Raw genomic sequence first — 11,069 nt, 5'->3', positions numbered from 1 at the left:
AAATTTTTGCAAATCTTATATCTGATCAGAGTCTAATATCAAGAATATATAAAGAACTCTTGCAACTCAATAATAAAAAGACAACTCAATTAAAATGAGTAAAAGATCTAAATAGATATTTCTCCCAAGAAGATATACAAATGGCCACTAAGCATAAGAAAAGATGCTCAACATCATTAGTCATTAGGAAAATGCAAATCAAAACCACAATGAGATAGCACTTAACTCCTACTAGGATGGCTATAATGAAAAAGATATGAAATAGCTAGTGCTGGGCAGGCTGTGGACAAAGTGGAGCCCTCACACCTGCTTCTGGGGATGAAAGATGGTGCAGCTATTGAGGAAAACATGCAGCACTTCCTCCAACGGCCAAATGTAAGAGTCACTGTATGACCCAGAGTGGAATTCACTCTGGGTTTACACCCAAGAGAAATGAAAACTTGTCTACACAAAAACGTGTACAGAAAGGAGTATTCATAAAAGTGAGTAAGTGGAAAAAACGCAAATGTCCATCAGGTGATGAACAGATAAAATATGGTCCATCTATACAATGAACATTATTCAACCATAAAAAGGAATGAAGTACTGATACACACTACAACATGGGTGAACCTCAAAAACATCACACTAAGAGGCCAGACACTAAAGGTCATTCATTGTGTGGCTCCATGTGTATGAATGTCCAGAGCGGGCAAATCCATAGAGACAGAAAGCAGACTAGTGGCTGCCAGGGACTGTGGGGAGGGGAGATGAGGGCACTAGCTAGAGGGTACAGGGTTTCCTTAGGGATGATGGGACTGTTTTAAAATTGATTGTGGTGATGGTTGCACAACTCTGGGAACATAATAAAAATGACTGAACTGCACAATCAATGAAGCTTTTACCAAAAAAACCACAGTGAAGATCACTCTTCGGGCGTCACAGCGCCGCCAAGCACCTTGCATCCACAGTTCAGCTTCCACGGTCCTCATTCCCTGTGCTCTTACTCTTCTGAGTTCGTTTCAGAACTTCTGCTTCTTAAGGAAGGTTCACTTACTCCATAAGCCAGATCAGAGGACAGTGTCGCTCACGACCCTTAAATGCCTTTCCTACACCAGCCTGCGCCTGCCTCAGGAAAGAACACACCTTCCTTCCTTCCAAGACCAGTCCTCAGACTCCTCAGGAACAAGATCACAAGTAGCGAGAGCAGCCCTGGAGGACACCACAGCCCCCAGCCTGAAACCTGGTCCTTGGTGAGGGTGGGGCACCAGGGACGGGATGAGGTTGTGTGCAGGGTCACTCAGGAAAGCTGGGTGGAGAGGGGGCAAATGACTAAGGAAGAAAGATCTGGAGTGTTCCCATTTTCTCACTGAGATCCCCAGACACAGGGCCGCAAGGATGCTAGGGATCGTTGAAAGGGTGAGGCACACGCCAAGGTGGCAGCTGTCCTGGCCAAGGGGTGCAGGTGTCCACTGGGGAGGCCCCAGGCTGGGTGTCTTGGCTCACGCAGTCAAGGCTCTGCCTGGGGCCATGAGGCCAGCTCCCCCTGGGGCCCAGCTCCACCTGCTGACCTGCTGCCCCCACCCCAGTGGCCGAGCACCAGCAGAGATGGAAGGGGTGGTGGGGTCTCCTGCTGAGTTTGGGGATGTGACCAGTGACCTGGCTCTGGGCCTCTCCTCCGAAGGCAAAGCTCCCGTGTTGTCATGACAACGCCCCACCTGACATCACCAAGTTCTCCCCATGGGCAGGCAGGGGTCACCGGGAGACCCCATGGGGCAGCAGTGGGTAGGGGGGAGGGCAAACACCTCCCCAGGGAAGGGCACACAGTGCAACCAGGACACAGCCCCCACCCTGTCCAGGCACCTCCCATTCTGTCTCCCCTACCCTGTCCCAGGCACCCCCACCCAATCCTGGGTGCCCTCTTCCCCCAACTCCCCATCCCCTGCTTTTCTACTATCCACGCTGCTTGTACCACAAACGTGCCTCCAGCCAAACGGTCCTGGTCCCTGGGTCTTTTTCTCTACTGCCCTGGTCTATCCCTTCTGAATGCCAGGCTTGCCAGCTTCCCAGGAAGTCCTCTCTGTGGTCAGATGGCCCCCATGGCTCCCCCTTATGCCCGTCCCACCCACCAGGCACGGCTGCTACCAGGCCCTCTGCAGGCGGCTCACTGCGGCCTCTCCTCTTCCTCCAAGGCCCCCACTAGGCCCCCACTAATCTTGGGCAGGATGCCAGCTCTGCTCCCAGATTTTGTACTTAACTGTGACTGGTTTGTGATCGTCATGAGTTCTATGCCCCCAGATTAGGTCAGGTCAGGCTCACACAGCTTGTATTTTAAGACCAGGGCTCAGCGCTGGGCAGGAAGATGTGAGTCTCATCCTGGCAGGATGGGCTCCCCCTGCCCCAACACACACACAGGGGGCCTATGAGCCAGGTGACCTCCAAGGCCGGAGCCCAGAAGTCAGCTCTAGGTCAGCTGGGTTTCAGAGCACGGCCTCCCTAGGTCCATGGGTTGAACTTTAACAAAGGAAAAGGCATGTTGGTTGGTACGTGAAATCTCACTTGTTGACGGCGAGAAGATGAGGCTTCCCTCCCCGACTCCTGGGTTGTTCCAGACGAGGGTACCCCTTGCCTGGGTCACAAGGAGGCTGGTCATGACCTTCCCGTCCTGGGAACGGGTGTATCCCAGGGAGCTGGGCCGCACACACCCGTGGGCAGGTTCTCCAAGCGCTCACCATGGGGGGTTGGCACCCGACGGCCCACCACACAGCTCCCAGTGGTGAAACCGTTAGAGACGAGGCAGGGCACTGCCATGGGCAGCCTCACAGGCCGCCCCAAGCGCTGGGTCCTGGGGAGGCAGAGGGAAAGGGGAGGGTCCACCCTGCTGGTGAGGTCTGGAGAAGCTGCCCCTCCACAGCCTCCCCCGGCCTGGGACCCACTGCTGCAGAGGGAGGGGTCACTCACAGGCAGGAGAGGCAGGACCTCCTTCCCCTCCTCAATCAGAACTGCCCCTAGGACCGGGGTGGGGCCCAGCAGCCAGAGTGGCGCTGGAAAGGTTGGCTTCTGGCCAAATCCCCCAAGTCAGCTGGCAGAGAGCCCCCTCCTGGCTGAGGCGTGCACTGCACCTGGTAAGGGTGCTTTCACACGAAGCAAAACTGTCCCCTGAAAGCCTGGGTTTCTAGCTCCTCTTGAAGAACTCCAGACCTGGCAACTTGGCCACATCCCACCATACCCTCTGGGTGGAGGGTGTGGAGGCCTCCCCTTAGGTGGGACACCCACTTCTCTGTCCTTGCTGTTGCCTGCTCGCTCCCTGGGGCATCTGGCTTCCTACCTAGACATCAGGACTCCAAACCAGACCCCCACACCCCAGAGGCACCAAACTGCACGTCCTCCCAGCCACCAGCCGCGGGAGTCACACAAAACCCCTTGAAAAGGGAGAAACCACCAGCACCCCTTCTAAGGGAGGTGGGGCCAGAGTACCGCCCTGCACCTGCTGCGGGCAGGTGCCCACAGGTGACTGCCTTCCACCCACAGCCGGGCAGGGCTAGAACCTCACTGGCTCCTGAGGCCCCAGCCCCTGTGTGGCACTGACCAGCCAGGTGCCAAGGAGGGTCAAGGGACTGTGTTCCAGGGACCTGAGGGAGGAGCCACACCAACCCACCCTTCCACGGACCCCAGTCCACAAGGCAGCAGGCTGTGTGGGTGTCAACTTTAATACGGGGCTGGCCTGTCTGGGGGCTAAGAGGGTCCCCTTTGTCTTCTTGTTGGGAGTGAAGTCTCAGGGAGATTGTCTAATTCCAAAACGAACCGTGAACTAGGGAAGTCACTTCCATCCTTCACTGTCTCCACTTGGCTGCAAACAGCTCGAAGCTGGCAGCTCGGGGACCCGCAGCCACACCTGCCGGCTATGCTGGAATGTCTGTCAGCAGGACTGGGCCTCTGTACGGCCCCAGGAGTGATGGGGAGGGCAGACCTCCTAGAGTCATCAAAATCCATCAGGGATGCACCCCTCCTGGTCCACCACCCACAGACGCCGACGTGGAAGCAGAGAGGTTACCACCCCCAGGTCTACATGGAAACTGGGCACGTCCGGGAGCCAGGCCAAGGCAGGGACCCCTTAACCAAAGCCCTGCCAGCTAATGGGAGCAGCAGGAAGAAGGGAAAGGGAAGGGTGGGGAGGCCAGGTCTGATGTGCCTTCCACAGAAGACAGGGTGGCGGAGACACTGGCCCGTGGAGCCGCGCGACCCGGGACGGGAGGTGTGACCGGCACCAGGAGCGTTGGGCCTGGCCGTGGCCCGTGTGAACCACAGCTGCAGAAGCTGTGTTTGGCTGGAGAGTTTGAATGTTGCCATTTAATCCAGAAACGACAGCAAGACAGCAGCGCCAGGGAAACGCTCCGTAGAGTCACCCTGGTCAGGAGCCCTGTGTGTGCTGTGCTGCTCCGGCAGCTCCCGGCCCACCTGGCCCGGTGCCAGCCTCCTGGGAGCCCGGTCAGGGCCGGACACGCACCCAAACTCTGTGGGCCCCAGGCCTCTGGAATCCCCGTGACTCCCACACAAGTTACGAGGCTGCCACCACTTCCGCCTGTCGGGGCCTGGCCTTGACGGGGACTTTCTCTGTGGAGGAAACATAGAGATGTCTGTCGCGTACAGAAGACCCCAGAGGCGGGAACTTCCCGAAAAGGACAAGAGGCAGCAAGGAGCCAGGTCAGGGCTTCGCGCTCTGGGAAGAACGGGCACAGCTCTGAGAAAGGCGAGTTACACACAGAAGCTGGGAGGGAGGACATACAGCAGGCACTGGCACAAACACTCAGGACAGCACAGCAGGCGGGCGTGCACGCCTCCCCACGGACCCCAGAAGGGAGGCCAAGCAGCAGCAAGGGAGCAGAAAGAACTGAGGACGAATCACGAAAGACGAGTCCGGGCGGATAGAGAATTTCTGAAGGCGTGTTAAGCGATGCCGCGGGGAAGGTCGTCCCCGTGATGTTTAGAAGACGGCTGGTCCTGGGTTGGACCCAGAAGAGCCTGCACAGCTAAACTGGTCCTTTCCCGACTCGAACTTTGGGATTCGCCCCTCTGAACGGGGTTTGGCTCTTACGCGGTTACCCAAACTGCTCAGAAGCCTGGGCTCAATCCCAGGGCGAGGCCCACACTCTGCCTGAGCTGGTGCCAGCAAGCACGCCCACCAAGCAGGGGAATTGGGGCCCAACCCGCACCAAGCAGGAAGGGCAGGGCCCAGAGGCCAGGATATTTTGCTTTGCTCTAGAATGCACGGTTCTCCAAAGGACATAACGAGGAGGGTACCTGGGATCTTTTCAGGAAGGGGCTCTGAAGGAACCTCTGGCAGCTCTATCTGTTCCTGCAAGAAACAGAGAATAAAGGCTGTGAGATACAATCACCTTGTCCTTCCCTTGGAGAGAACAGCATCCCGTTCACTTAGCCGCTATCAGCGGGATTTAAATAGGACACAAATCCTCCAGCACTCAAGCCCAGGGTGCATCCTCCCTGGCTTCTGGCATCTCTGCAACTCACATCACCGGGGGCACAGTGACCACAAAAGGTGGCTGCTCCCAACGACCCAGAGCCTGAGGGGCTCCCAACCCAAAGTTCCATTCTGAGTCTGAGACAAGGGCTTTGAAACAGGCACCCATGCAGGTCAGGGGCCCCAGTGGCGCCTCTGCCTCAGGTGGTGGCACCTGGGTGCACCTGTTGTTCCAGCGAGTGCTGGTCTACCTCTCGGGCCTTGGGAGGAAGTAAATTAGCAGGCAGGTGCACATAGGGCCCCCAGGCCACGAGCAGCAGTGCTAAGGACCTGCTTGCCTGGCCTGGCCTATGGCTGGGGGGTGGCAGGCTGGTGGGCACGGTGTGAATTCGGCTTGCTTAGGCAGGGGCCCACAGAGATGGAGACGCCCTCCATCAGGGAGCAAACACAGACTCAGGGCCTGAAGTGACGGTTGGCTGGTTAGAGGCCTCTGGGCCAACACATGGAGGCCCTGTGTGTGACAGCGAGTGACCGGCCACAAGAGGGAAAAAGCCCCCATTTGATATAAAACCCACACACTGCCCACTGGGGAGGAAAGGGCTGAGGGAGCTAGGAGGGTCGGCATTCCGCTCTGTCCTGGCACCTGGTTCACTCTGATGCCTGCAACACCTGGGTGGACAACCTGCAAAATGTTCTTTCCAGGCCAGTCCTGCCCTGCTGTCAGCCAGGTGGCTGGGGAGAAGGGACCTCAGTTTAGCACAAATGCCAGTTGTTTTAGGGAAGAAAACCAGCTGCAGAACCAGGGCCGTGTGCTCAAGTGAAACCTGACACAGTTGCTCGCTGAGGCCAGTGAGCAGTCCTCCTGGGGGGTCCCTACACCTGGGCCTGTGTCAGTGCCGGGGGTCCTGTTACCTGAGTGATTGCGTCCAGCTCCTCCAGGATGGCATCTTCGTCCTCCTGAGTGAAGCTTCCTGCCAACAGCTCATCTATTTGCTGCAAAAGGAGGAGCAGAGGTGAGGAGCATGGCTGGGTTGGGGTGGGGGAAGGGTGGGCCCTCGTGGAGGAAGGAGACAGCCCCAGCTCAAGGCTCCTCTCACTCAAAAGAAGGAAGGCAGCCCCCACGTGGTGTGGGAAGGCCTGGCCCTCGAGAGCGGCACAGGACATTCAGCGAGTTGGCCACTGTCCTCGCCGGCTGCCAGATGGCGGGCCCCGTGGTGCGGCAACACTTACCCGCTGGTACTCCACGGCCTCCTGCGTCTCGTCCAGTATCCGCTCCACCTCTTCTATGGACATCACCTGATCGGTTACAAGTTTTTGAATCTTGTCAGTGAAGCACGTAACAGAACCCCCTACACGAAGGCCACCTGCGTTGGCAGGGCACACGGCCTAGACCCTCTGTTCCTGTTTAAATGAAGCCACGCCAAGCAGAATATAACACATCTTTGGTTATTTCTGTCCCAGGCAGGGCCCGTCCACAGAGGCATGGAGCTGTCAGACAGTCTTTTCAGAAGCCTCAACTGACCTCCTTGGACTCCTCCTGGCCCTTCTGGCACTCAAATCAACCCTAGCGGTAGTCAAAAATATAAAAATTTTTCTCTGGCCAGGTGACTTGATTTCTTTTGGGTTCAAAGCAGCACCTTTGCTTGACTGGTCACCACAACATTGGACAGTCAGAAAGGCAGTGTAACCTCAGCTCTCTGCCCAGCCCCACTGCCATCCACTCATCAGGAATGAGATGGGGTGGGGGCCGGGGCACGCCATCTCTGCGCCTCACCTCTCCTTTCACCATCCACCTCTGTGCTGTTTCCTGAAATGAAGCTGTGTTCACCTCCTCCGGGAAGTCCTCCAGATTAGTTCACCACACCCCTCCCCCATTCAAACCAGACTGTCCCTCTAGTCACTTTAGCATCTCTGGACACAATTTATAGTTTGGGTCCCTATTCTCAGGTCAATATCCCTGAGTTTGTACTACTAGACTGTCACCCTCTCCCGTCACCTTCTCCTGGTAGTGACTGGCTTTCCCTCATGCCCGAAGGCCTGCGTGCAGGTGTGGCCTCAGGGACTACCCCTCTCCTTATTCCACTGGCTGCCCCTCCTCTCTGTCCCCAGTCCTGCAAGACTTACCTGGTGCATCTTATTCAGACACTCATTTCCAAACTGCAGCCCCTCGATCACCTTCATTTCAATCTGGGTGAACTCAATACTCTGGACCTGAGGAAGGAACCCGTGTGGTCAGGGGCCCACCTTCTCTGCCGCCTCATGCAGACCCATGGAAGGGAGTTAGGATCACACTATCACTGACAGACTGCTGGGCCTCAGAGCAGACTGTCTCTGCCTTCCTCCTCCCTCTGTCCTTTCCCGCTGCCCTGACCAACACTTGGGCGGGACTGAGAGGGCCTGGGAGGAATCGCAAAGTAGACTGCTTATAACCAGCAGCTCTGTTAGCAAAAGAGCAGAACTAGAGCTCTGGGTCCTGAAACTGGATCACTTCGGGAGCCTCCTGCAGATCCCAACACCTCTTCAGTCACTGGGGCAGCCTCCCCGCCCACCCCACCACCCAGAAGTGGCCTAGCCCCCCAGCCACGATCCTGCAAGAGCCAACCTGCCCCAGCCCCTTAAGACCGTCAAGCTCCCATCAAAGATTCTCCTCCACCTCCAGGCCTGACCCATTCCATAGCCTCGGGCTGAGAGGTCCAGGAGAGGAAAACGATAGGTTTCAGTCCTCTGAGGGGACTCTGGCGCCTACACGGTCCATGGCCCACACCCCCCGACCCCTACTAGGCCTACCATGGTCTCTAGGCTGGTGATCTGGTTTTCTGTCTTGTCCAGGAGCTGCTCCCGGTATCGCTTCTTCTTGAGCAGCAGCTTGGCCCGTCTGCAGAGGGAACCCGATCAGTGACCCAGCAGCCATGGCCATCAGCTGCCCTGGCCTGGCACTGACCAGCCTCCAGGCCTACCCCACCTCTGCTCTAGGCCGATGGGGGACAGAACCCCTCTCCCGAAGACCGGCCCCCAGCCCCACTCACTCCTTCCTGCCGTCGCGCAGGAGCTGCCGGGCAATCTCCCGCTCCCGCTCCAACTGCTGGGTGATCCTCTTCTGGTACTGCTTCAGCTTATCCCGCTGCTGCTTCAGTTGCTGCCGGGAAAGCAGGCCTTGTGTCGACACCAAGCCCAGGCAGGGCACACTGGACACTCACCGGGCTACCCAGCACCCAGGAGAGCCAGCACAGAGGCTGCTGGGGTCACTGAAGGGCCCCCCACAGGCCAGGATGCCCCAACTGCCACCAATGGAAGCACATCCTCTGAAACTGAGTTCTCCATGGGGACAAGTTTGCCCCCCAGGGCACGTGGGGCACTATCTGGAGACATTCCTGGCTGTCACACTGGGGATGCCACTGGCATCTAGGAGGTGGAGGTCAGGGATGCAACTCAATATCCTACAAATCCCCAAGATCTCCCCCACCTCAGACAGAGAGCCAGCCTAATGTCCTCAGCACCGGGGTGGAGGGCATGCTCTCACCGCCGTCATGGCAGGGCATCGCCATCAGCGAGGAGTGTGAGCGCTGGTCAGGGAGTGAGGCCAGCACCTCCAAGGTGAAGAGACGACACAGAAGTCGCTGGTGACAGTCACCCGAGTGCCACCATCCCAGCCCAGCCGTGGCTGGAGACTGGGGCCTTCCCTCCCAGCTTCACTCCTCTGTGGACTTCAGCCATTTGCCATCAGCTCCCCTGCTCTTGCCACTTATCACCATATGTAAGTGTACAACAGATGGTGCACTGAGGTGATGTTCATGTGACCGTGCCAATCACCTAGGACCCCAGTGTCCCAAAAAGGATGCAGGGACATTTACACGCCTTAGTCTCTCCTCCCCTATTTTAAGCCATTTACATTTCTTCCAAATTTCATCATTTCAGGTGACGCTACGGTGAGCACCTGCAAGCACAAGGCACTTCTCAGATGGAAGATTATGTCTTCAGGGTCGGTTATGGGGAGTGAGTTAACTGGGTCAAGGGTGTGCAAATCTTTAAGACTCAACGTGGCGAGAAATTAGCCCCCAGTGTAGACGTGGTCAGTCTGTCTCAAGCGGCCGCTCCCCAGTTCCCTCCACAACTCCATTCTCTTTAGAGGCTGTCTGCCCCAGCGCTCCCCATGGCCGGTGGGTCGGGCTCGTCGACAGCCGCACGTCCTGTCCCTGCTGCCGTGAGAGGCGCCCGCCATCCCACCCCGTGGCCAGCCTACCCGCTGACAAGGTACGACTAGGAAACAGTGAGACGCGGGCACCGCCTCCCGAGACCTAAGGCACAGCTCAATCGCCGCATCGGGACCGCCTACACCCGCAGCGACCGGATTCGCTCAGACTCGCTGGGAACCGGACCCGGACACGCTTCCCACCGGAAGCCCTCCACCCACCGCCCCAGACGGGCTCCGAGGCTGCGGCCCCGGCGTGGGGCTGGGCGGCCGGAGGGGCCGAAGCCCGTGGCGAGGGGGAAAACGCAGCCGGTAGCCGCCGTGCCTCGGTTTCCCCGCCCGGCCCAGGTGTCCCCGGCCCGCGTCCACCCGCCTGCGGGGCCCGGCGTCTCACCAGGATGGCCTTGTCCTGCTCCGTGACCCGGCTCTGCTGCTTCTTACGGCCGAACAGGTTGCCCATGGCGGCCGGCGCGGCCCGGCCCGCGCCCCGCCGCCTAGCCCGGTCGACTCCGCACGGCGCGGCCACCGTAGTTCGGACCCAACCCACCCCCGCTACGGCGGCCGCGCGGGGCCAACCGCCGCAGAACGCGGAACGTGGCTGTCCGCAGACGGAGGCCCCGCCCCGAGAAGCGGCCGGGGTTCTGGGGCTCTGGATCGCGTGGTTCACGTGCATTTCCAGAACGCCTCACCTGCGCGGTCTTCAAGACTAAAAGTTCCATGTCCCACTACGGTGGGACCCTCGCAGGGTGACAGCGTGGACCGTCTCCCGGGCGGTCAGAAATCTTGTTCACAAGTCACTGCCCCGCCGGCTCGGACCACAAAATGCTGCGTTTAGTGATGTTACAACCCTGGGCGTCAGTGTCCGCTGAACCGCCCCCTGGGCAGCATGCTCCACCCGCTCTGTCCTCCGGGCCTGTGACTAGTCCCCGGAGGAGCCCACCTTCTGGTTCCGTGGACACGGGCAGAAGCCCCCACGGGGCATCGGGGATATAGGGCGGGGCGCCACGTACACATGCAGCCTTGGCTCCCACCCGTGTGTCCTGGCTGGGTTGGGGGTCATAGGATGGCACCCAGCCCTGTTTGGTCTCCCCAACTGATCCCGCAGCCCAGTCTGCATGGGCCCCGCCACCTTTCTAGCAGCCCAGCAGCTCCTGGGCGGTGGGGTCATGCTAAGATGAGGCGTCCCATGGCACGAGTCCAGCGCTCACCCCTTTCTGTGAAATGAACTCCTCGATCAGAAGCAGTGCTGCGTGGACACCACGATGGGCCTCTCAGTCCACAACAGTGCCGCTGGCAGAAGCCCCCTGGGCGAGGGGGGAGGCAAATCTGTATCCAGAGTGTCTATTCCCGTGACGACATGTCACTGCCCCCTGAGGGAAGAGTCCTGATTAGCTAACCTGCTGTTGGGCAGCTGGCTGGTCC

At 58.7% G+C, this 11,069-nt stretch overlaps 1 protein-coding gene across 2 annotated transcripts; it reads right to left on the bottom strand.

Annotated features, from left to right (window-relative positions):
- Positions 1 to 4,301: 4,301 nt before the first annotated feature.
- On the bottom strand, positions 4,302 to 10,200 carry CHMP6 (charged multivesicular body protein 6). Of its 2 annotated transcripts, none has more exons than XM_082441223.1 (8): positions 10,042 to 10,200; positions 8,485 to 8,594; positions 8,246 to 8,333; positions 7,583 to 7,669; positions 6,689 to 6,754; positions 6,371 to 6,451; positions 5,281 to 5,335; positions 4,302 to 4,593 (listed from the first exon to the last, which is right to left on the bottom strand). In XM_082441223.1, the coding sequence occupies exons 1-8, from the start codon at positions 10,105 to 10,107 to the stop codon at positions 4,538 to 4,540; spliced, it is 609 nt and encodes a 202-aa protein (XP_082297349.1). In that variant the 5' UTR covers positions 10,108 to 10,200; the 3' UTR covers positions 4,302 to 4,537. The 2 variants fall into 2 exon arrangements, with proteins under 2 accessions (XP_082297349.1, XP_082297350.1); XM_082441224.1 differs by having other exon boundaries at positions 8,485 to 8,582; positions 10,042 to 10,192.
- Between the last annotated feature and the right edge of the window lie 869 nt (positions 10,201 to 11,069).

The sequence above is a fragment of the Balaenoptera physalus genome (genome assembly GCF_965194825.1).
Source record: "Balaenoptera physalus genome assembly, chromosome: 20".
Taxonomy (NCBI): Eukaryota; Metazoa; Chordata; class Mammalia; order Artiodactyla; family Balaenopteridae; genus Balaenoptera; species Balaenoptera physalus.
The sequence above is the reverse complement of the archived record's forward strand: the minus strand, read 5'-3'. Positions and strand labels throughout refer to the sequence as shown.

Excerpts from the sequence above, each read along its gene's own strand:
- CHMP6 (XM_082441223.1), bottom strand. The coding sequence starts at position 10,107 with ATGGGCAACCTGTTCGGCCGTAAGAAGCAGCAGAGCCGGGTCACGGAG. Across the intron at positions 8,334-8,484 it reads CTGCGCGACGGCAGGAAGGA|ACGGGCCAAGCTGCTGCTCA; the intron begins GTGAGTGGGGCT and ends TTCCCTCTGCAG. Across the intron at positions 6,452-6,688 it reads AGGCCGTGGAGTACCAGCGG|CAAATAGATGAGCTGTTGGC; the intron begins GTAAGTGTTGCC and ends CTCCTTTTGCAG.